At 36.0% G+C, this 26,606-nt stretch overlaps 1 protein-coding gene across 1 annotated transcript; it reads right to left on the reverse strand.

Moving 5' to 3' along the window:
* Nucleotides 1–2,036: 2,036 nt before the first annotated feature.
* LOC149254110 (tobamovirus multiplication protein 1-like) lies at nucleotides 2,037–18,349 on the reverse strand. Its single transcript, XM_089460067.1, has 11 exons — nucleotides 17,784–18,349; nucleotides 11,998–12,088; nucleotides 11,840–11,892; nucleotides 9,242–9,334; nucleotides 9,064–9,135; nucleotides 8,787–8,859; nucleotides 8,528–8,573; nucleotides 8,338–8,401; nucleotides 4,090–4,143; nucleotides 2,704–2,781; nucleotides 2,037–2,583 (listed from the first exon to the last, which is right to left on the reverse strand). The coding sequence occupies exons 1-11, from the start codon at nucleotides 17,946–17,948 to the stop codon at nucleotides 2,491–2,493; spliced, it is 882 nt and encodes a 293-aa protein (XP_089316193.1). The 5' UTR covers nucleotides 17,949–18,349; the 3' UTR covers nucleotides 2,037–2,490.
* Between the last annotated feature and the right edge of the window lie 8,257 nt (nucleotides 18,350–26,606).

Here is a 26,606-nt window from a genome sequence, read left to right on the forward strand (position 1 = left end):
GAAGGGTTATAGTACAATGGAAGGTTTTTCATTTGGATTAGCTACCACAGGATTTAAGATCCCATTGTCCAAGTGGTTTATTAGCCTATTGCATAAGCACACAAATGGTTTATCAACCCCAAGACAAGCGCTTGGTTGTTTATAATCTCCTTTCAGCAAGCACCTGGGTGTCTGAGCATAACAATAGTTTATCAACCCAACAAGTTCTCAATGGTTTATTAGCCCCGAGGCATGCCACTGCCTAGGTGGTTTATTGGTGAGCAAGCCTTTACGGGTTTATCAACTCAACAAGCACCTAAGTATCATAGCTCCACCAAACTCTCTCTAGCAAAACAACACACAAGCACAACACATGCCTTAGTGAAAACATAAGGAATCCATCCACAAACACAAAACATAGATTCTGAGAAAATCAAGCCTTCCAGGCATACCACAACCACTGCCAGAGTCCACTCCACATCCCCTGCTCTCTCTCCACACTTCGTCCCCTGATCCCACAGAATGATGACTCTCTCCTCCAATACCCTACAACCTCAAAATTAAAGAAATACTCCCTACCCTATCCGCTTGATTGACACATGGGTTTCAAATATTGAAAGCATGACTATGACTAGGACTAGGTATCTTATGTATAAGAAAAAGTTATACAACATGGATTCCAAGAAGTTCCCTAAACTGAGCCACAATCCCCACTCTCGACTTAACTGAGGCTGGCATAAGGATGCCCAATGTTGGCGAGACCATTGGAGAATAAAGGAGGAAATCATCTAGCAGAATTAGCATAATATTAAAAATGTTATTACTTCAAAATTTAAGGAGAAATTGTGAGGAAATAAAGAACTGGAGGGAAAAAAGAAATTACAATATTATAAAGAGGTGATCAACCCCAAACTTAAAAACCTGAATTATCTCTCCGTCTTGACTAGAGATGGTGTTAAGAATAAAATGAGCATTGCCTTTGTCTTGACTAGACTAGTGTTAAAAAGAAAATGAACATTGTCAAGATTAAAACTAATTTTCGTTAACTTCATAATGAATCTAAGTGTTGATCAACTCTTAAAACACCATGAGATAGTGAACTTCATAATGAATCTGAGTGTTGATCAACTCCTAAAACATCATGAGATAAAGGAGTTTGTCACATATGTGATCCTATTAGGGTTGCTGAAAAGCATTTTCTCTTAGATTGTCTATCTTATAGTCACATTCAATCTAATTTTCCAAATATTTGTCACACTACCGACTTTCTTGACCTTTTAACTCAACAAAATTAAAAATTATGGTGATCTAGGAGCACTTTTCTCGCTTCTTTTTCAGTATATTAAGTCAATATTGTATTTTTTATTAGTTTTTTAACCACCAGCCATGTTTTCCTTGTATTGAAAAGTAAAGCGCCTCTCTGCAACATTTCCCTCTCAACTCAATTAAGTAAAATTGAGCAACATTTCCCTCGTAAAATTAAGATTGGGCAAGGAAATATTTATTCCATAGTGAGCGATCCAAAAAACAATACCCCATTTTTCATATGGCCAAATGAACAAATCATACCAACATGATACCCAATAGATTTTGGACTATCAAATGGATTGAACAGGCCCTTACCGGATTTACCATTTCAAGACTTTGCAAGGAAAGACAGGAACACCAGCATGTTTGACCTTTTGGTGATTGATAGAATACAGGCAATGGTAGTGCCGTTGCCTTTACAAATTCATGCACGCACTTGAGAAAATGGGCAGAGTCCCTGTCGGTACTAGGAGTACAATTGTTTAATTAAAGAGAAAGGCAGAATCCCAACCTTGCTAGAATGTTATGAATGTTGTTCTAATTATATAATATTGATGGAGTGCTTGAAATTTTTTATTTACTAAGCAAGGATCTGAAGTCCAAGAACAGAACCAAATTCTCATATAAAATTGCCCACTAAAGTATCTGCAACAATGTAAAGCTGGAGAAAAGATTATTACGAAACAAGAAAAAATAAAGCAATGACCTGAATATGAATATTAAGATAACCTCGACATTACTCAGATGCGTTGCAAAATTTTCATTCCACCAAAAATGCACACCGCTCTTCAGAGAGCCTGGTCCTGTTACTCTAATATATGTATAAGTTCAAAATGAACAACCACTTCTGAAAATTTAAACACACAATAATGCTTTAGTAACTTTCAGAATATTCAAGAGCCCAAGTAACTAGATTTCTGTGTTGAATATAAATCAACTCCCTAACGCATTACAACATACAGAAGGAAAAAAATGACATTCAACTTCCTCAGCACAGCCTCTTAACAATGTACACCATCTCTCCAAAAATACTAAATACACGCACCACCACCTACATCATTACTCGGACATCATCATCCTGTTGATGCACCACTACAAATTAATTAATTAGAAAGACCAAAACAGGTAATGCAATCCAGCAATTATCCTCCTTGGTGGATCAAGGATCTAACAGCCGAAGGCAGTTTGACAGATTTATCATCTTCAATGAATTGGGTGATACTGATTTGACATTCGCTTTGGGGGTAGCTTTCGGAGGATGAAAAGGACCAGTGCTGATGGAAGAATCTCTACCAACTGCCAAGAAACAACATTGTGAGATTATGAACTTGGCATCTACGAGTTTAACAAAATGGGCTCATAAACAAGACACCCCATCAAAAATGCATATTTACCATAAGATGTGAGCTAACTCACCATGTAGTAAATGAAATTAAGAATAGGATGGTCCAAAACATCAAGGTCTGCATTCTTGTCAAATGCAGAAACAGCAACCTGCCAAACATATACAGAGATGGATCTCAACATAATGAACCTTACAAACTGGTTACTTGTATTGTGATCATATGAGATAATTTGGTTGTCTATAGCTGACGGATTTAAGAGGGAATAGGGACTTCCCGTACACCACGTACCACCCCCCCCCCCCAAAAATATATGGATTAATAAAAATCCTGTTCTCTCAATAGCTCAAGCAAGGTGTAACCAGTTAAAAAGGTTTTACTTTTTCTTTTTTCAAAAGGTGAGCACTGAGCAAACAAGCATTCTCACCAAGAGGAGTGCATTGTTTAAGGTGAGCACTGAGCAAACAAGCATACTCACCCAGAGGGGAGCATTGAACAAACAAGCATACTCGCCTAAGTACTTGCCCAACAACCATTATGTTAGTATGAGGCTCACTGCCTCTGTTAAGATCATGCATTGAACAAACAAGCATACTCACCCAGACGGAAGCATTGAACAAACAAGCATGCTCACCCAACAACCATTATAATAGTATGAGGCCCACTACCTCTGTAAACACTCTCTATGGACACCGCCTTTAGTATAAAGATCACGGTGTGTATATATATATATATTTTACTGCAGACCAATACTCCCAAAACTCCCATTAGTATAAAAATCATGGTGTATTAGAATTATATGTTATTGTAGACCAATCCTCCCAGCACTCCCATTAGTATAAAAATTCTCCCAACACTCCCATAATCCATTTGTATAAAAATCATTGTGCAGTATAAAAATCATGGTGTATTAGAGCTATATGTTATATAGCAGGCCAATCCCCCCAACAAATGTCGAATAGCAGGAGTCAGGACACACCCCAGTGCTACAAAGACCATGGTACACCAATTCTCGCAGCACTCCCACTGGTACAAAAATCATGGTGTATTAGAGATATATGTTATTGCAGACCAATCCTCCGAACAAATGTGGAACAGCAGGACAACCTCCCATTGGTATGAAGTCTGAAGACCATGGTATATTGGAGCTACATGTTACTGCAGACCGATCCTCGCAATAAATGTGGGATAGCCAGAACTTGTATAGATTTCTATACTTTTAGAATAATAGTAGTAGTTTGCTGGAAAAAGTTAGAAATTTGTTATACTCGTAAATTAATTTGTACTGGTGAACTCTTAAATTCAAGCTCAGGAAAGAGAAGGTCAAACCCAATCAGACCTGAATCTACACTGGGCTAGAAGGTTATCCATCCCTTACTCGCATTGTCACTCGGGTAAGGGTTATATCAACCAGCCCTCCTAAAACACATAAAATACAGAATGTACGCAGTATCCTTACCACAATGCACCTTACGACAAAGCAAGTGAAGCATATAGCTGTAACAAAGCCAACCTGCAGAAAAACAATATTCATATTAACTTACAGACATGGACAGAAAGCCTCAATATTTAATTATCATGCAATAACTCAACATGAGATGATAGTTCCATATACAGAGTTTTTAATCCACAAGCACCCAGCTAAAAGTTAAAACTGTTCTCCTGTCTGATAATCACCAAGTAAAACCATGCCATTTCAAAAAATGGGAAGTCTCTGGTTTTAGTGTCAGTAATGGTCTTGTTGCACATGACGAGTTGTCAACAAGTCAAAACCATATCATCACATACCGGGCTACAGTCCACAGGAGAACTGCATCGCCGAAAGCAATCTTCCAACAAAATTCACAACACCAATGGTGTTACCAACATTTTAAAACTGAACAAAGTTTTATTTAAGAGGAAGAGCATTTATGTTATTATTATCATCTATCACCACCAGTTTCAAATGGAAGCAACAAAAAGTAAAACTCTGATCAGATTGGACATGAAGAAAGGGATACGAAAGAGATTTATCTTCGTTAAAATGTCTAAGCACATGACTTACCAGGGAGGAGTAGCTATTACACACACTGAATGACAATACATATTTAATGGAACACAGGTTTCTTCATCATTCAAAAGGGACTGTAAAGCAAGGATGCCACCTACCACTGCTTTACACACTAGCATAGTGCTTAGCTGCATCCTGCCATGAACTCAAGGAGAACTTCACCATAATGGGCATTTTGGGGTTGGAACCAGCATACATAGATCCATCTCAACTCTAGATCTATCAAGCACTGTGAGAGAGCAAAAAGAAATCAAAGTACAAATTCCCTGGTGCTTAAAAGATCCAGGGTTAAGATGGACCTAAGTGTTATAGATTTTCATTTTTTTTGCCCGTTTTGATTTATAGACATAGAGAATACAAATCTCATCCATACTGGGATTAAGAATGCACATTGCTTCTTAGTGTAAACATAATTACCAAGTTTGAATTAGAAAACCCTAAGAGTTAGATTATTTAACTTGCATCGTGGTTTTACTCTAATAAGCAGAATACAGGCCTCATTAGTGTTCGAAAATAGAATAAACACACATTAAAGGACAACATATACTTACCGAATAACTGAAAAATAGACTAACATTATTTCCAGGATGAAATTTCATTGTAACAGACCATTTCTAGGGTTATGGTTTTCTAAATCGATTGAAGGTCCAACTCCCCTCTGCCACTTTCAATGTCAATAAAAGTTGTTAATGAGGTAGATCTATACAGCTTCCAATACGTGCTGATCATATTGGAAAGTGATTCTGCATCCTCCCAGGGCCAAAAGCCTAGTCTCTCAAAATCTAGACTCCTTTAAACGACATCAACCTAACTCAAGTAAAGCTCTAACTTAGGAGCATAAATAGTAGGATTGGATTCTTATATTTCTTTCCCCTGAACTTCAGTTTGTATTCAATTGAGTACCTAAGCTTCTGATAGATTTATAGATTGATCAACCCTCTCATAACATTATTTCCAGGATAAAATCTCCTTGTAACAGATCATTTCTAGGGTTATTGGTTTTCTAACTCGGTCGAAGAAGGTTCAACTCCACTCTGCCACTTTCAATAGCAATATATGTTGTTAATAAGGTCTATACAACTTACTATACGTGCTGGACATATTTTAAAGTGAACTGCATCAACCCAGGGTCGAAACCTAGTCTCTCAAAATCTAGGCTCCCTTAAACGAGGTCAACTTAACTCAACTCTGAACATCTAACTTAGAGGCATGAGTAGTAGGTAGGATTAGATTAATATTTCCTCTGCACTCCAGTTTGACTTTGTATTCAATTAGTACCTAGGTCTCTATGATAGAATACAAAGTTTATAGATTGATCAACCCTCTATAAGCTAACATTGACCAATTTTGACTTTCAAATTTGAGTACAGAGGCGTTGATGGTTATATTTATTATTGAACCCTGGTGACTGTACAACAGGATAGATATTCAAAGGTATTTCAGTTGCTTTTTTAAATAATTTTAAGTTTTTTAAATACACCCAACTTGAAATTTGTGTTATGGCATGGACTACAACCCCAGTGCACTAGAATAGTATCGAGAGAACCTGCTTTATATTGGTATTACTTAGATATCACATGGAGGTTGGAGAAACAAATATATTATTTATTATTGAACCCTGGTGACTGTACAACAGGATAGATATTCAAAGGTATTTCAGTTGCTTTTTTAAATAATTTTAAGTTTTTTAAATACACCCAACTTGAAATTTGTGTTATGGCATGGACTACAACCCCAGTGCACTAGAATAGTATCGAGAGAACCTGCTTTATATTGGTATTACTTAGATATCACATGGAGGTTGGAGAAACAAATATATTTTTCCAAGGAAACTTCGCAGGATCCTTCCCTCTTCCCATTAATATCCAGATGGAGAGCAGCACAACCGCCAACCACAATAGCAGCCGTTATCCCAGCAGGACTCAGTCAGAGTCCAGACTTGAATCTCAGCCAAACTAAAATCGGAGACCTCACGACCAAAGACTGCAGCAAGATCTTCCTTGAAACAGTCCATTCAAACCAATTCCTCACAGGAAATATAGCCAAACACAGGTAGCATTTGAGTTTGGCTTTTCACTTTGAAGTTTTGAACAAAAAATAAAGTCCAGCAATGAAGGAATGGTTAACAAGACAGCTTGATGATGCACAAATAAACGTATCAGAATGTATGATCTAAATGTAGTTATTGCTTAATATACTCTGCAACTAATTGTGGTTGCAACTTTCTTGATTTTCCTTTAACCATCCAATTTTGTAATGTGTTCTCATCAGATCTTCCTGGATTTGAAGTAAGAAGATTAAATGGATATCACATAAAAATATTCGCAATAGTAAACATAGCCCTTGGGCATGGCTATTTTTTTGTCATTGACTTGCCCTTAAACATTCAATTTTTTATTGTTTTCTCAGTAGATCTTCCTGGATTTGAAGCAAAAGGATCACATTGATATCGAAGAAAAATAACATAACAGTATGCATAGACCTTGGTCATGGTTATTTCCCTTACATAAGAAAAATAGCAATGAATGGTGGGTGTATGACGTTCTAGTGCTCCAAAAATACTTCCTCTGGGAACAAATCAGAATGAGCAATTTTAGCTTATCATTGCTGAGACAGATTGAAACTGATTTGTGAGTTTGTAGCCGTCTAACTGTAACATACTAATCCATTTACAACTATCTATTGGGTAGTGACTGACTTTTTAATTTGTAATCGCATGTTCAATAGGTCCTCAACTAGAACTATAAATACAGAAGGACTGCAAAAGCAAATACACAATAATGCAATGTAGCACTTTGAGTGTATATACTTCTTACAACAAAAAGGAAGTGCAGCAATGAAAAATGTGCCTAACATAAATGATGCTTCAGTAGCTATATCTCCTCTGAGAATACATGAGATTATGGTTCTCTGAGATAGTTTGCAGCTGAACATTCCAGTTACAACTAATTGTTCTGTTTGTGACTGACTACTCTGTTTTTACTTTTAGCTAAGCACATGCATTGGAATTCTGTAATTATTACATACTCCTGGGCGAGAAGCATGATATAATGTCAACATCTAATGGACAAAGTAATTAGCCAAGACAACCCCTGGGTAAGCCAATGAAAGAAACATTCCAGAAGACTGGGAGCCTAAGGACATAAAGGATTGGGAATGAAGCTTTTCCAGTAAATTTTTAGCTCTAACCTGTGCTCATCTCAGAGCAAAGAAGACAAGAGACAAATGCCAGGTAGGCAATTCCAATGGCCAGATATGAAAATGGTATCTGTTTCAACCAAATAAATTCCATGTCTATCTTTGTGCCAGTGAAGAACAACTTGTAACTGTCTCTGCTATGGAAATTAGCCATATACTATCGATTCTGTATTCATAAAACATACATGGTGTACCATCAAGAGAATACTCACAATCCATTCTCAGCAATATATTCAGATTCTTGTAAACAGATAGAGATCCGCGTGGGGTTGGCAACTTCGTACATATTCAGAAATGAATTGATATAACACTGATGACACTAAGATATGGAACAAATAAACAGCTCAAATAACAAACGCTATTTTTCCAACTAAAGTTACCATTAAAAATACTCAAACTTTAGAATCTACAAATGAATAAGAACATCTGGATTTAACAATTAAAAGATTATTTACAGACCTCATTTAGTTTCTTTCTCCGGCCTTTTGATTCAATTGGGAAACGCCTAAGCATAAAGAAAAGCCTGCAGCAATAGTGTAAAAAAGCTTAAAAAATAAAGCCCCGCTGTTTTAATCATATTGATCCACCCATAATACTAAATTTCAGAAACGGTGAATAAAGAAAAATATTTTCTGCTAGATTGCACTACCTTCCACCATAAAATAAGAAAACCAGCGCAGCAAAGAGTGATACAACTGCAGGGATCACACATTTTCCAAGTCAGTACAACCTGTGTTCAGTAAAGGTCCTCCAGAATGAGCACCTAATCTAGAAGAGTTCTCTACTTGCAACTGTCATAAACAGAGGCAGCATCTATAATACAAAAGTTCAAGCTACAGCAACATGTGTGATTATAATACATATAAGCTAGGATACTAAATTTTCCAAACAAAGGTAGACATTAATACCTGCAAAGAACAGTTTTGCAACTACCTCAGATGCACTGTTATCTTCTACCCCAAGGTATATCCAAATGCATGCCTAAAATAAAATAAAGAAAGCAGAATCATAAAAAGTCAGATAGAATTTGACACAACTAAAAGTTACAGAACTTTAGTAAACTGGTATCCAGCATCCATCATATCAAAACAATTGTAGCTGAAGCCTGAAATAGTTCTTGTCATGTCAGTAGTATGTTTAGAAGAGCATAACTACAAACATAATAGCATGTCATGCAGGGTATACCTGTATAAAATATATACCACCATTGATTATGTAGTAGGCAGGCCGAAGACTATCTGTAGAAAGGCTTCTTGCCTTTTAGAGAAGATATGATTAGGAATTCAACCACATACAAAATTTCAATTGTGCATCCAAACAAGAAAACAAACTATGCAAGGCAAATGTGATGTACTACACTTACCTGATAATAAATCTCAGCCCAAAACAAGACAAGTAATGTATATGTAGAAAAGAACAAAAGACCAGGAAGATCTAGCAGAACAACTGTTAAAACCTACAAGTAAAAATCAAACATGAAAATGTAAGAATTAATAGATGCTAAAGCCTAAATGAGAACAACAAAACAGTGACATAAAAACTGTAACATAGAGAACGTTTCACGAACAGGACTATAATTGTGAAGGAGAAATTCTTACCTTGAAGACACGTTGAAAACATTTTGCATGTGAAGAACTAAATTTTATACTGCTGAGAAGACCCTTGAACTTTGTATGTATAACATGATATAAATGGAAAGGTGTCATAACTATTAATTCAAAAGGTTGTGGATATTAATAAGTTAATAACTACTGAGCTATTATATAATACATTATCCAAGAACATAACAAGCCACACTCTCTGGAGTTGCTGTCTTCAAAAAATGGAGAGGACTAATGTTCAGTTAGAAAGAGCTCTCTCCAAAGATGCCCTTTTATTTTGTAATTTCCTGTATATGTCCAAGTATAAGTATGCTATAAACCTTTAACTATTCCTATGACACCAAATCTGAAGTTGCATGCTGATTCACATTCAGATTCGGTAGATCCTTTGTTCCTTCGTTGTATAGTTAGTTGATTGGATCTTCAAATTACCAGACCTGAGATATCCTTTACAGTGAAAATCTTGAGCCAGTAAATGGTTAAGCTAAGGCAGATTCACTGGGTAGCTGCAAAACATATGCCCCATTAGTTAAAGGCACAGTATGTTAGGGTATGAGGTATGCAAGAAATTGTAGGTTGATGCTGTGGAGATTTGTTGATTCTGACTGGACAGACAATGCTTGTGACAGGAAGAGTACTTCAGGTTGTTACTTCAATTTGGGTCCAGGAGGAATATCTTGATTCTTGGTTCAACAAGAAGCAGGCATCAGTAGCACTGAGTTCAACAGAGGCAGAGTACATGACAGCCAGCACTGCTAGATGTAAAGCCATCTGGCTTATCAAGTTGATAACAGAGCTAGCAGGTGAGATGTTGTAGCTAACTAAGGTCTACTATGACAATCAGAGTTGTATCAAACTCTATGAGAATCCAGCATTCCATGACTGCTCCAAGCACATTGACATCAAGTACCACTTTCTTTGGTGGAGTTCAGAAGGGAACAGTAGCTTTACAGTATGTTCAAGAAGATCAGCAGGTTGCAGATATCTTGACTAAGGCCCTGGCAAAGGAGAAGTTTGAGATGTTCAAGAAGAGAATAAGTTTGATGGTAACACTTTCTCACTAAAAGGTAATGTTAAATTTTTACCTTGTTTAGCTCCAACAGTCTTCTCCGCAATACCAGGGTGCACTCAGTGTGCAGGTATAGTGGCAGGTCCATACAGCACCAATAAGTGCACAGTTATTTCAAGTCCATACAGCAGCAGTATGGCAACAGTTTGTCCTGGTTCCTCCACACAGCAGAGTGTGAGAGAAGCACAATTATGTAGGCGAGTATTGAGCACATGCAAGCGCTAATCTTAGTATATTTCCAGTTTTGCCACCTTCAGTTATATCTAGTTTATTTCTGTTCCAGATTTAGCAATTTCCAGTTTGCTTCAGTTCAGTTCAGTTTTAGAATGCATTTATGATTTCACCTTAGACAGGGTGCATATCCCTAAATTGCCTAGGGTGCTTGCATGAGCAAGAATCCAGTTTAGGTGGGAGTGCAGTTCTTAAAGGAAGGGGACTCATGCTTGCATGCTCCATTTCATCTTCCAGTTGAGGTGCACTTACCTGACACAATAATCCTTGCAGCTAAGGCACGCTAGGTGATTAGACTAAGGCTAGGGTTTGACTGAGTCACCTCAAGTGCTTCATGAATATGACCAGATACATTGTATCTTCCTTCATCTTCATATTCTATAAAGGAGATGAAGGGCACACAATTGTCTTGGATTGGGAGTTTTGGTTTTGAGCTATTGCACTGTATTTTCTTCTTTCCATATTCAATAGAAGATTAATGTGATTGAAAATTCAGATTTGTGTGCTCGCTGTTGTTATATTCCTGTAGTATGTGTTTGTAGACACTAGAGTCTAGGACTCAAACATTTCTGTTTTTAATATTTATAGGTTTCTAGCTTTCAAATTTAACTAGGGTTTTTAGAATTATTCCTTGAGTGCAGAATCTGCTTACCATAGTCTGAAAAACAATATATTTTTCATCAAATTTGAATATTTTATGTATGTTTTAGTTAACCTTTTTTCCACTTGTTTGTGATTTTGCACTTGACTGGTCCAGTTCTACGCCTAATTCTAATAACTATGATATATAGTATATACCTAACATTTTGACACAAGAACCCAATTTTGAATGTCCATCAGAAAAACATATTGCACACCTTTAGAGTTCACATGATTTTACTTTCCTCACATGGAAAAGTGTATTATATGGATATAGACATTTGATTCAAGAACCAAATGCATGAACATGCATAACGTACTATAAAATAATAAAACAAGACATAAGAAACTAGGAAACTAGATCGCATTTATTTCAAAAATCTATAATAAGTTCACCTATAGAATGGGGAGATAAGCTTACCTTTGGCCTCAGAATGAATATATCTTTATGAAATCCAAAGAGTATAGCGCGTACTGCCATATGATAAATAACATAAACAAGCAGATAAAATATAAGGACATCGTATATGCAATGCGATACATGAATCTACCAATAAAAGTGCTAATGTCACTCCTTACCTCCATTTACAATAACATTCATAAAATGAAAAATCTTTTGCGTTGTCCACCCATACTCTGGTACCCGCAATTGAATACGAATGAGTTGTATCTGTCATTCATAGTACATACAACCCAACTAAACTCAACAAATCAGTCATTCATATGGCATACAACATAAATACAGAGAAATTATATCCGCCAAATAATTCCGTGATTCACTAATGCACCATACCACCATGATATCGATCACAATCATACAGAGTTGCAATGTTTCAACCATTTCTTAAAGATTACCCATCAATATAAAGGATTAATGCTCTATATCAAAACACTTGACAATTGAGTATGCAGAGTGTTTGTAATTTTGTATAATCTCATTAAGCCCTGAGATAATGAAATGTTATTCGATAATTCTTAAAAAGCATCTTCCTGCAACCAACGCATAGATCAAGGCTTATATCACCACCTGCAGCATTTGAATCCTATGTTCAGATTATTTAGTAGTTATCTGACCTTCCTTGCAGGCATATTTTACAATAATTCCTTTAACCTACAAAATAGGGCATCTCTCCTTGTGGGATAGATCATTCAACCACGTATTCTATACGAAAACTACATTTTGAAGTTTTAAATTATGTTTCAAACTCAAGGAAGCCTTACCTTATGCTGCTCCTTGTACTTTTCTAAATACAGATGAGCTTGAATACCCTCCAGGTGTCACAAGTAGAACTCCAGGATAGTTGAATGTGTACACCCTACACTATTCAAGTAAAAAGCACATCTAGCTGACAATCATATTGAATAAATGAAATTTCCCTGTCATAACTTCACCAATCCTCACAAATGGTAATAAAGAAATTTAAAATTAATAAAATATATATATATCAAAATGCTTGACAGTTGTGTATGCAGAGTATTTGTATAATCTCATTAAGCCCTGAGATGATGAAATGTTATTCTATAATTATTAAAAAGCATCCTCCTGTGGATTAAGCTCTTTAACTCCAACCAACGCATAATTCAAGGCTTATATCATCACCTGCAGCATTTGTATCCTATATTCCTCAGATTATTTAGTAGTTATCTAACCTTCCTTGCATCCATTCTTCACAATAATTCCTTTAATCTAGAAAATAGGGCATCTCTCCTTCTAGGATAGGATAAGATGAGATAAGATAATTCTAAGTATTAAGGGGTTTTTAGATATCAGTTTTTGGGATTCAACTGTGTTAAGGAAGTCATTCATGTATGACCATTTCCATGAGAGGTAGTCGTAACTAACTAATTTCTCATGATTTTTGAATAGTCCAACCAACGCATAATTCAAGGCTTATATCACCACCTGCAGCATTTGTATCCTATATTCCTCAGATTATTTAGTAGTTATCTAACCTTCCTTGCATCCATTCTTCACAATAATTCCTTTAATCTAAAAAATAGGGCATCTCTCCTTGTAGGATAGGATAAGATAAGATAAGATAATTCTAAGTATTAAGGGTTTTTAGGTATCAGTTTTTGGGATTCAACTGCGTTAAGTAAGTGATTCATGTATGACCATTTCCATGAGAGGTAGTCGTAACTAACTAATTTCTCATGATTTTTTAATAGTCCACTTAGCATCCATTGCATCGGGTGATGCTCTCAGGGGTGAAGAAGTGGGATTGAAACTAGTGAAATGAATCACATAGCATCAATCATCACTTCCGCGGCTTACACCCGGTAACCAAGACTTCCCGGGAGGTCACCCATCATAGATCGCCTCTAGCTCAAGCGCGCTTAACTGTGGATTTTTCCCCACAATCAAGCTCACTTAGCTTGCTACCCTATTTGCAAAACCTTAGCAAGTATTATGCCTCGTGAACCATTCAAGTAGAGTTCCCTTCACTCTTTTGAATTTAAGTATTAAGGGGTTTTTGCAATGCATTATATTAGATATCAGTTTTTGGGATTCAATTGCGTTAAGTAAGTCATTCATGTAGGACCATTTCCATGAGAGGTAGTCATAATTGACTAATTTCTCATGATTTTTTAACAGTCCACTTAGCACTCATTGCATCGGGTAATGCTCACAAGGGTGAAGAAGTGGGATTGAAACTAGTGAAATGGATCACATAGCGTCAAACATCACTTCTGAGGATTACACCCGGTAACCAAGACTTCTCGGGAGGTCACCCATCCTAGATCGCCTCTGGCTCAAGCGCACTTAACTGTGGATTTTTCCCCACAATCAAGCTCACTGAGCTTAATGTCCAACGAAGGACCACAAAAGTAGATCAATGGGACTAGAGGATACATCCAGTAAGAGTTCAATGTGGGAGTGCAAATGCCACTCCTAGAAAAGCTAAATCATTCCAAATCATTCAAACACATATGCTATATGAAAAACTACATTTTAAAGTTTTAAATTATGTTTCAAACTCAATGAAGCCTTACCCTATATTGCTCCTTGTGCTTTCCTAAATACAGATGGGCTTGATCTCCAGGTGTCACAAGTAGAACTCCAGGATAGTTGAATATCTGCACCCTATACCATTCAAGTAAAAAGCACATCTAGCTAACAATCATATTATTCAAGTAAAAAGCACATCTAGCTAACAATCATATTGAAGAAATGAAAATTTACCTGTCATAACTTCACCAATACTCACAAATGGTAAATTAATATATATATATATAAAACACGTGATAGTTGTGCATGCAGAGTATTTGTATAATCTCATATAAGTCATGAGATGATGAAATGTTATTTTATAATTCTTAAAGAGCATCCCACTGTGGATTAAGCTCATTAACTCCAACCAACGCATAAATCAAGGTTTATATCACCATCTGCAGCATTTATATCCTATGTTCTTCAGATTCTTTACTAATTATCTGACCTTCCTTGCATCCATACTTTACAGTAATTCCTTTAACCTAGAAGATATGGCATCTCTCCTTGCAGAATAGATCATTCCAGATCATTCAACCACGTATACTATATGAAAAACTACATTTTAAAGTTTTAAATTCTGTTTCAAACTCAAGGATGCCTTACCCTATGCTGCTCCTTGTGCTTTCCTAAATACAGATGGACTTGAATACCCTCCAGGTGTCACAAGTAGAACTCCAGGATAGTTGAATATGTGCACCCTACACTATTCAAGTATAACACACATCTAGCTAACAATCATATGGAAGAAAAGAAATTTACCTGCCATAACTTCACCAATTCTCGCAAATTGTAACAAAGAAATCTAAAAATTAAAAAATATGTATATCCAAACTCCTCTAAAACTTCTAGAATCCCCCAAGTTGAATAGATGCCTAGCAATTGATCCATCTATTAACCAATGTTGATAAAGAATTGATCCAGCTATTAACCAATGTTGATAAAGATATAGTTGTTGAGAACTGCAAAATTCAGAAAATCGTTTTGTTTTTTCAAAATTATATATTAGCTTAGAGATACGTTTAGCAGGCTATCCAAAATGTCAAAAAAAAAACACTCCCTTCCATCAGGATCTTATTTCTGAATTTTCCCTTTCAACTGTTCCTCAAAATGGATGAATACCTAAATCTGTTTTAACAATGCCACATTAACACCACATATATAGAATATCGGTTTATTTCCAGACTTTTGCTACAAAAAATAACTCACCAAACAAATTTTAGGCTTTACACTAGATGTAACAGCATCCCAAATGTAACTCAACTAGTTCCCCTGACTCTGTTGGAAATCCTTACAACACAAACAGTGAAAGTTTCCAAGTATATTCTCATAACCTATCAGTTTTTTGTCATGTCTCAGAGGCTCACATTCATGTTCCTTACGAAAGAGGGCTCATAATACGTGTGCACATAGACAGTTCAAATGCTTTTCCAAACCAGTACGAATGGCATTATTAGTTCATGTGCAAAGCAATTATATTTATATGGCATTATTAGTTCATATGCACAGCAATTATACTTAATAGCAAATACTAAAACCACATACCAGCCATAGGCAGGCATTCGCATCAGAAATGAACATGAATGTGGTGAATTAGGATAAAAATATAGAACCTGTGTTTAGAGTTACCACTGAAAATCACTTTGGAATTTGGGCCTTTGCAATATCACGCACCAATGAAGCAAGCCTATATCTTTTCACAACGCCTTGTATAAACTTTTTCATCATTTTGTTTAGAAGCCTGTCATCTCACTGATTTACATGTTTATGTTTATTCTAACAAATTACAATAGAGCATTTGGATTCTCCCATTCCCAAAAACCAATACTAGCACGTGGGTTATTTCTAACCCTATAGCTACAGCCTACACCTATGGTTTACAAAAGCTCACCTACCCACCTAACCAAGCAAGCAGTCCCACATTACTTTTGAAAATCTATTATAGCCATTTACATAGGATGTTTTTTTTTTTTCTAGTTAAGACTAACCTAAGTACCCACGGGGGATTTGAACCAGTGACCTATCGCAAGGAGTGCCTTAACAGTGCACCCATTCACCGTCAATCCAAAACCCCGTGGGCTAATCATTTACATAGGATGTTAAGAAGATGGTCATCTTATTTTTTATGAGCTCCCCAGCCTCATCCCTTTGTCGAGGGTGCCATATGGATTGGCGACCACAACAACTATGGAATCCTACTGGACAACTTAACACTCTCTTGACGGAGACAGTGATCAATATTCAAGAGGTTAAATCACAGGACTTTCAATTTTGAGATCTACGTTCAAGACCCTACAAAGACATATTGCCATGTTAATGTCTCAAACTGAGTCGTGCCACATTAGGGACTGCCTTGAAGTCTCAAAGACCTTGATGGCCCAGATGTGAAATATCTAGCCAAACAAAGCCAAGTCCAAGTTGAGCAAATTAGGTGGAATAGATACCCATCGTTTGTAGCATTTCAGCATCTTAGCCAAAGGTAGATCCACTTCATTAACAAAGAGTCCTTTACCAACCAAAAAAATCGCACACTACATTGACCTCACTGTTATCTGTTTATTTTATTTCGTTGCCTAATTCAAGTTTTTTGTTTTCGTAGGAGAGTTTCCTGATAAGTTTCATGAATTCTGATGCTCCAAGTTGCATTTTAACCTTCTCTATCCCTGCAAACCCATTACAGGGCACCAACACTTCTAGCATATCCACAGCCTAGTTTGCAAATTCTGCACTCCTATTCACACTGACATCCTAATTTACAAATCCTACAACACTAACCACACCAACCTCACGATTCCAAGTACGTGTTTTAACCATTGCTAATAAAAACAACGAGTCTACACCAATGCAGGTACTTGCTCTCTCATCAAGGCATACAGAGGTGGACTAATGGCTTTTGCCCATTCAAAGAACCCCACCCCTCCCGTCAGGAACCGCTATGAATAAATCATATAGACCAAGAACAAGAAGATTAATGATTAGTAAACAACCAGTGCATACTTTCCAAACCCGTGATAACATGGCTAACTAAATAAACATGAAGTCATGTTTGAACACTAAGCTCAAACCAAGCTCAAAAGCTATTGAACAATTTGGGTATATTAATCAAAATCTGTTGAAGCATTTAGGTATGTCGATCAAAACCCTTGACCCTTCAGAGCGTTAGGTGTAGTGGGTATATGAATAAAATCTACCAGAGCATTTGGGTAATGTCAATCAAAACCTATTGGAGCATTTGGGTGTCGTGGTTGAACCCACATTGTGCCCACGGGAGTAAATGAAATCTTCCATATGACCAGAAAAAACGAAAAAATAAAAAACAACACCACCAATGCAGTGGGTACCGACATGCAATTTCATGTACCAAATCACTTACCAGAGCCACCGCTGCAACCAGGGAATAAGCAGCACAGAGTGCGTAATAAATGCCGTCCTGCCACTTCTGGGATTCATCAACTTCATCCCACCAATCCGAGGCCGCCTCTAACTTTATTATACCCTCATGCCAAAACCTACGCCAGAATAACACATCCCTTCCCATGGTTCTAAATCCAAAAAACCTGCGTAAGTTACCTAACAACTATAGACTTATTCGGAAGCTCTAAAGGCTCGAAAGCACTTGAGACCCAGATTTCTGAGGTTATTGGCTTTAGGAGGTTAGGTGCTTGCATGAATGAATAAAGCATCTCGAATGAATCAGAGTGATGAGCAAAAAGGCAGATGCCATGCTTCTCCCTCCCTCCACTGGTCTAGTCTCGAAGCCGGCGGGACCACGTGTGACGATTACGTGTCATCTCAAATTGAAGTCAAAATGGGTGACTATGCAATGCTTTGCATGGACTCCGTGAATCGTTGTCTGGTATTGTAGTTCGAAGATTTGGTATGATTTTAGAAGCGACAAACCGCCTAAACTGGCAGCGAATTTATAAGTAGTATGCAGACTGCAGCGAATTTATAAGTAGTATGCAGACTTTCTGCTACCTAACCAAGTGACATAGAGGTAGCTGGAATCATGCAAATGTGAGACCCGACCACAATAACGTTAGGTAGAATTATGCATTTGGGAATAATGGTCTTTATTAAGGTGGTATACATAATTTTAAGGTTAAAGTGCGTTATAAAAAAAAAAAAAAAAAAAAATTGATAAAAGATTATAGGTTTAAATTCAAAAGGTAGAGTACATTATTATTATTTAATTTTACGGTTATGATCAAGTTTGTGGTGCATAAGATTTTTTTTGTTTGTGGGATAAGGGACCCATTTCCATGGCACCCAAGTGCATGGTTCGCGTGGTGGGGGCTGTCGACTTCTTTGCACTTCACCTGCGATCAAATCGCACCTCACCTGCGATCAAATCCTGTCGATTGTGGTACTGCGCAATAGATGTGACCGTTGTAAAATATGTACATACTGGACCTAATATAATTGTTTCTGCTGGGACTAGCCCCCCCCTTTTTCCTTTAAAGGGACCCATTTCCATGGAGTGATTTGCTTGCTAAATCTACGAAGGCATACATACTCTACCCCCTCTGGTTTTGAGCTTATAACATCTTAGGACGAAACACATGCTCTTAACCATTAGACTCAAGCTCTATATTTACTTAAATTAATGTGTATAGAGATTTCCGTCCTATAAACAAAGGAGTTTTATATACCAACTTGATGTTTTTGGTATGACTTTAATATTAGATGATTTATTATTTATTATTTACTATTTACTATAAGAATATCTTAAATATAAATATTTAGTTTAAAATATATTTATATGAAGATGGAATTTATTTGCTTTAAAATATATTTATATGAAGATGGGATTTATTTAGTTTAAGATATATTTATAAGAAGATGGTATTTAATGTTGAGGTGATTAACAACTATTAAGAGATATAGTTTACCTCACTTTAAGAATGTAAGAGATTAATTATAATTCTTTAACACTATATTTCTATGCTCAAAAGAAGCGAGAAAAGTGTTCTCATTATCATCATAGTTGTGTTCAGTTAAAAAATCCATAAAGTTGGTACTTAGACAAATATTTTGAAATTAGATTAAATATAAATATAAAATGGGCAATATAAGATAAAGCATTTTTCATCCTCAATCCTTTTAAGATCACACACAAACTCTTTCATTCCATGGTGTTTTAGAGATTTACCAACCCCAGTTTTGTTTTGAAGCTTATGAGAATTAGTTATTATCTTGGCAATGTTCATTTTCTTCTTACTAGCCTAGACAAAAAGATAATTTTAGTTTTTTAGATTGGATTAATCACTTATGTAGATAATATTTATAAATTATGGAATATATTTATAAATTACAGATATTCCATAAAATATGGCATTAAGATTACAAAGAATGTTAATATTGAAAAGTGGAAATCGTAAACTGTGTATTTTGTTTAATGATGTGCATGTTTCAAGTGAACACTTTACTCATCTTTAGGGACATGAACACTTTACCCATCTTGAGGGACATGAAGCTTAACTGATATAGGAAGAGTGATTGACCAAGATATATAGAGAATGGAGGAAATTAAGCATTACGGTAGGTGAAAATAAGATATTGTTGTATAAATAGTAATAAAATTGTTGACTAATACTATGAAATATAACTAATTAAATATTAAAAATATAAAAATAAATTCCAAAAATTTAGAAATGAATTAAAATTAAAATATTTAAAATTTGATTTGGAACTCTTATTGGGTAAAATAAAATTAAAAATTGGTCAATAATCAAGAAGTCAAACTCTTGACTTAGTTAAGAATTTAAATTTAAATTTTGTTGATTCATAATTTTGAGTTAAATTAATTAGTATCGTAATTGAAATTATAAATTAAGTAATATAATTATTGGAATTACAATTTATTATATTAATATTAATAGGATGAAATTGGATTGTAGAAAAATGGTAAAAAAAAAAATTAATGAACAAAATGAACTAAGAAATGATTAGATATTAAAAATGATGCAAAGAGAGAAATAGTAAGAGAGAATATATAATAATCATAAAAAAGGGATGCAATAAGGAAGTAAAAGGGAGGGTGGCAAGGCATATGGGGATTTAAATGGTAGAAGATAAAATAAAAAGATAGGGATAGGAACAGAAAGAAATAAAAGAGGGCAGAGGGAACAAAAAGGATTAAGGAGGGTTAGAATTTATGTTAGAGGGACATGATTTTGATGATAAGAAATGGATGGTGGGCTTCCAGGAATGGCTTAACTGGTAATCATCTTCTTGATTAAAGTTGTTTGGATGCTTTTCAATTTCTAGGGCTTCCTTGATGTTATCATATTTATTAAGAATCCTAAAAGTGAGGTGTATATAGGTTAATTTAGTATTTGAGTATCAACTTAAAAGTGTCAATTAAAAACTCTATGTTATGTTTGATGGGAAATATACCTCTACTTTATTAAAAACAATAAAATATTTATAAAAGTATGAAGGAGTTTGAGTAAGTTTAATGATTTAGAATATGTTTTTCCTCGTGAGAGGTCATAAGTTTAAATCCATAAGGGTTGGAGTATGTACACCTATATAGAATTTAATACTTTAATTGTTACATGGAGGGGGATTCTTTGTCCTACCAAAAAGGGTCTCATACATCAATTGGGCGTTTAACTTAATTGTGACCTTAAAATTACATCATCATCATCATCATTCACTCTACATAAAAATGATGATATTACCTTCAACACAAAACACTTAATTTAAACCTTCTCACACTATATGCCATTACCTTTTATGCTTTTGTCGAGAACACACTTAAAGCACTAACAAATAACTCAAGAAATAGATCCACACTTAAAGCATTAGTAGATAACTCAAGAAATAATCCATACCTAAAGCACTAATATATCACTCACTAAAAATAAGTGGTGCCAAGCAAGTCGAATCTTTTATTGTGAGTAATGATGGAGTAGAAGTGTTGGATAAAGATAGGGAAGACCATCTCAAATTTGAGTAATAAACGGAAAACTAATTCATGATTCTTACTCCCATATGAGGTGCTTCATCACCCTACCCACTAAGGGTGGTTGACATGGAAACCTGACTTTAATTATTGTGAAACGAGGGAACAATTATGTTATGCAGTGTTAAATGTGAGGGTGCATTAAATCTAGAAGGTTGCTTTGTAGAGGTATTTCAATTCTCACACGTGGTGATACCTTAATTGCATTGTCCAACCTATCATTTCTCAAGTTGATTTAGTCTTCGGTGTTCATTTCCCTCTTCAAGCATCCACTCATGGTTTTGAATATGTTGGTTGGTTGGCATGTTGGGCTAATGTTTCCCCTGTTGTGTGTGTTGACCTTCTCAATCTCGCATGTTCGTTAGCATTTTACAGAGAAGTGGAGTCTCCATAGGGTCTTGCCTTCTCTAAAGCTTGAGATTCTTCTTCCTTCTCTACAACAAGGGTATCTGGTCTAGGTTTCTTTGTGTGACGACATGGTTTAGTTGCAAGCTCGATGTCATCAAGGATTCAAGGGCAGTTTGGTGCTTCCCGAGCCAGAATGAGGGTTGAGGCCTCAGCTCGTCTAGTTTGATAGAGTTCTTGCTGCAATCCAAGAGGAATTACGAGAATTTGAAGTTAATTTTGCAGTGAAGGGGAACCGCCTATCGGATTCAAAGGTGTTGGAGGACATTAGAGACTGGGTGCTTGACATGGGGCACACCCATGACAGGCTAAATGAGTATTTGTTGACCATTGACCTCTATTATATAATGAATTTGTTGTTGGGGAGGGTGATTGTGAACATAAATGATGCAAAGACAGGACCAGAAGGTCAAGAACGTTCCCTGCAAAGTTCAACTTCTCGAGCCTGTAATTTTAGTTAAGACCAAAATATAATATTAATTCTAGAGTAAAGTGTATCAAAGGCTAGAAAATGCCTTAGCTCATGTCACCATTAAATTGAGGAAACAATCTGAGGATTATTACCTCTCCATGCTCTATTCCATTAGCAATATTAGTCCATGCCATAATACAAATTTCAAGTTGGGTGTATTTGAATTTAACATCAATTTTAAATGGACACAAATATTGAAATTATACTAATTCTAGGTTTTAAATAGATGTTGGAATTCTTCATTCACAAATGCACAAGACAATCATGAGTATAAATATGCTTTCATTCAACAAAAACTATGTACATACAATCTATTTCATAAACATATATTTCTCTCCATTCACCCTCTATGGTCTGATTCTACATTCATTTGGTCATTCTCTCATTGCTCATAGGCTTATAATAAGTAGAATTAAGAAATGCAATATTTTCTCTAAATCCTAAAAGCACTCCATAAATCACTACATAAATAAGATTTTCCTAAATCCTAAAATAATTCCATAAATCATATTTTTAGAAATTCTAAATTCACTCAAAACTATCCCTAGAATCTCTCATGTTTTTTCAAAGTAGATTTGCTTTTGCCTTATGGACAAAATCATAGTTATCCATATCTTTTCTAAAACTATGAATCATCTAGTTCCAAAATGCATAAAATATATCAACTTGGAAAATACAATTTGTTTACATAGAAGAATATATATTCTTCTCAAAAATCAAGGCTCCTTTTTAAAAAAAAATCTCATCGATGACTTAATGACTGGAAGCTCTAATGCTCATGCATCACAAAGGAAGAAATTTTGTTGATGCTAGATGAGGTGGTGCTCAACCAAAAAATAGTGGGAACATGTCTTAAAATGATTAAGGATGTGGTAGCTCTAGCTCTATGCATAAGCATTAGCAATCAAGGGCATCCTAGCTCCATCGACGTGGATGTCTCCACCTTCTCATAATTTATGGATGCTTTGGTCCTCTTAATCTCTTAGGTTTCTGATCTAATTTGGAATATTAGATTGTTGTTCTAAGATCCTCCTCAGATTAGAAACAAAATGCTTTCATTGTGCTTAAGGATTCATGAATTTTTGCAAGTGAAATGATGAGTTTTTATGTTAATTTTATGAGCAATTTAACATAAATAAGAGACTAAACAGCACCATAAACATGTACATAAAATCATCAAAAACACATTACAACAGGAACATGATAAAGGAGTTCACCCCGCCGGGCTACATATCCTTGGTCCAGCTTGTGTTTACAATGCTCAAATGCCTCTGAAACCTCCTCCCATGAGTCCAAAATATCCAAAAATGGTTATTTGGCCTCTCTTTTTTCTCCAATTTGGTGAAGAACTAAAGAAGTTATGACCTCTCCTAGTTTTCCCAATATTTGCTCCACAAATTGCACCATTTCCGGCAGGATCCTACAATTTCGCTCCAAAAAGCATCATATGGGCAAAAATTTCATCGCGTGACGACCATAAACTATCAGCACCAATAGCTCCATCACAAATCGCAATCATTGGGAATCAGTAGGTCTTATGGTTTGTGAACATGGTGTGGGAGATATGTGATTGCGATAAGCGGTGAACCCGACGGACTATCAAGTGTAGTATAATTGTATCACATCTGGAATATATCGCAATTGGTGGAGCCAGGGTAATACATATAACGAGACTTTGCATTGTGCGATATGCGATTGTGATATCGCAATCGCAACATGATCTTGTCAAGGCCAATTCTGTAACACTTCCCTTCTGCAATGTGCGATTGCGGCCATCACATCACAACCTTGACTTGCTTTGGGGGCAATTCTTTAACACCGACCCGCCTCCAATATGCGATTTGCGAAATGCGGGGCCAATGGTGGCCTGCCACTTGGTGCTTCCCCATTCGCTGAAGAGTCCTACCACGTCATCTTCTCCTACCATCTGTCCAAGTCAAACCTGAACTTTGACTTGCTCTAACTTCTTCATATGAGCTCGGATTCGAGTGTCGTTCACACCATTGGAATCAAGATGACGAGCACTTCGATCTGAAGCTAAGTTTATCAAGATTCTACCACTTTGAGTTTGAGCCTAATTTTGAGCACCTGATCACTCCTCCCCACTAGAAGCCTTTTGGACCCCAAAAGATCACTTTCAATAGTCCAATAGGTGAGGGCACAGTTCCCTCACCTTTGCAACTTCTATCTATTTGGATTTTAAAGGATTTGTGCCCTTGAGCCCCACTCGAAGATAATAAACAATTCCCCTTTTTGATATCCTTATTCTTCTATCAAGTATAGTGTCTTGCTGAAGCTCATCAAGGAATTCTTGAGAAAAGTCTTCAATAGATGGAATTTTAATATTCTCTCCTTGATCTTCAATTAAAGGAGGCTCATACAACCTTAAATTCTCAACATTAAAAACAACATAAATTTGCATATATGAAGACAAATCCAACCTGAAAGCATTATTACCAATTTTTTCCAAAATTCTGAATGGACCATATCTAATTGGTTTTAGCTTTTTACCTTCTCCTTAGAGCCTCTCTTTGTTAATGTGAAGCCAAACTTCATCACTAACTTGGAACTTGTGATCTTGACGATGCTTGTCATGCCTTGTTTTGTAATTGCCTTGGCTTTTCTCAAGTTGTTCTTGAACCTTTTGGTGTACTAATTGGATTTGTTCAATGAACTTTCTTTCTTTGTCTATGTCACTATGACCTTCAATAACATCTTTGCCAAAAATAAAATCTAAAGGATATTTAGGCAAGTATCCCAAGCATGCCTCAAATGGCGAAGTTTGAGTTGAAGAGTGCTTGGCTCGGTTGTAAGCATGTTGAATATAGTGCAAATGTTCATCCCACAACTTAGGATGCTTGTTGCAATACCCACGAAGAAGATGTATCACTGTTTTGTTCACCACTTCTGTTTGACCATCTGTTTGTGGATGAAAAGTTGTACTCTTTTTCAATTTGGTGTCCATGAATCCCCACAAGCTTGACCAAAAATTCCCAACAAAGCGAGAATCTCAATCACTAACAATGGATGTGGGCAATCCAAAATGCACCCAAACATTTTGAAAGAATAACTGAGCAGTTTGTTCATTTGTAACTTGCTTTTTACATGGCATCGAAATACACATTTTTTTGAACTTGTCCAAAACTACATACAAATAATCATGACCTCTTTTTGACAATGGAAGACCTCCTACAAAATCCATAGAAACACTCTCCCACGGTCGTGAAGGAACCGGAAGTGGTGTGTACAATCCTAACTTCCTATTGCTAGGCTTACTGATTGCACATAATGAACATCCTTTAATAAAACGAGACACACTTTCAAGCATACGAGGCCAATAACAATACCTCTATAGATGTGTCACCGTCTTACTTACACTGAAATGACCAACAATAAGAGAAGTATGTGCCTCTCTTATGATGTTAACTCTTTCTCCCTGTGGAATACAAAGCTTTCCAAGATGGTACAACAAGTTATCATGCAAATGATAATCCAATTCCTCTACTTGGTTACCTTGACTCAAGCTTGCATAAACATTTTGAAAGTCATTATCTAATGCATATTGCTCAATATAACTTTCATGTAAAACATAATTATGCTTGAGTAAAGTAGTTGCACTAACAATAGGCCTAGAAAGCATATCAGCAACTTTATTATAGATACCTTTCTTATACCTGATTACCAAGTGGAATTGTTGAAGAAAACCCATCCATCAGAAGTGCCTTGATTGCTGCAACTTTGATTGTGATTGCAAGTATTGCAATGGTTGATGATCAGTGTGAATGACTATTTCCTTACCCATCAAGTAGTGTTTCCATTTTTTCACACTTTGCACTAATGCATACATTTCCCTATCATATGTAGGATAGTTAATCACTACACCATTAAAAGCTTCTAAATGAAAACAAATAGGCTTACCATGTTGCATGAGGACTGCACCCATGGCGTAGTTGCTAGCATCAGTCTGAATCTCAAATGACTGTCTCAAGTCTGGAAGTGCAAGTACTAGAGTTGTACTGATCTTTTCCTTCAATGCATCAAAGGCCTTTTGTTGTTTGTCTCCCCACTAAAAAACATTTTTCACACTTGTCAATGCATGCAAAGGAGAGACCATAAGAGAAAAATTAGCAATGAATTTCCTCCAATATTGGGTTGCTCCCAAAAAAATTCTTACCTCAATAAATGTCTTGGGCCTTGGCCAATTCACAATGACATCAACCTTGGAGGGATCTATTTTCAACTCACCTCCTCCAACAATATGACCAAAGTAAACTAAAGAACTTTTTCCAAACTCGCACTTCGACATCTTAAGATACAACTGTTCTTTTTTCAAGACATCAAGTACTTTT

Source organism: Pinus tabuliformis, chromosome 7 (genome assembly GCF_031772625.1).
Source record: "Pinus tabuliformis cultivar Carrire ecotype Pingquan chromosome 7, CPIR1, whole genome shotgun sequence".
NCBI classification, from domain to species: Eukaryota; Viridiplantae; Streptophyta; class Pinopsida; order Pinales; family Pinaceae; genus Pinus; species Pinus tabuliformis.

Bases quoted from the DNA above. Each gene is read 5' to 3' on its own strand.
- LOC149254110 (XM_089460067.1), bottom strand. From the start codon at position 17,948: ATGGGAAGGGATGTGTTATTCTGGCGTAGGTTTTGGCATGAGGGTATA. The intron at 11,893-11,997 runs GTAAGGAGTGAC...ATCATATGGCAG, and splicing joins GAATGTTATTGTAAATGGAG to TACGCGCTATACTCTTTGGA. The intron at 8,402-8,527 runs GTAGTGCAATCT...CTATTGCTGCAG, and splicing joins TTCTTATTTTATGGTGGAAG to GCTTTTCTTTATGCTTAGGC.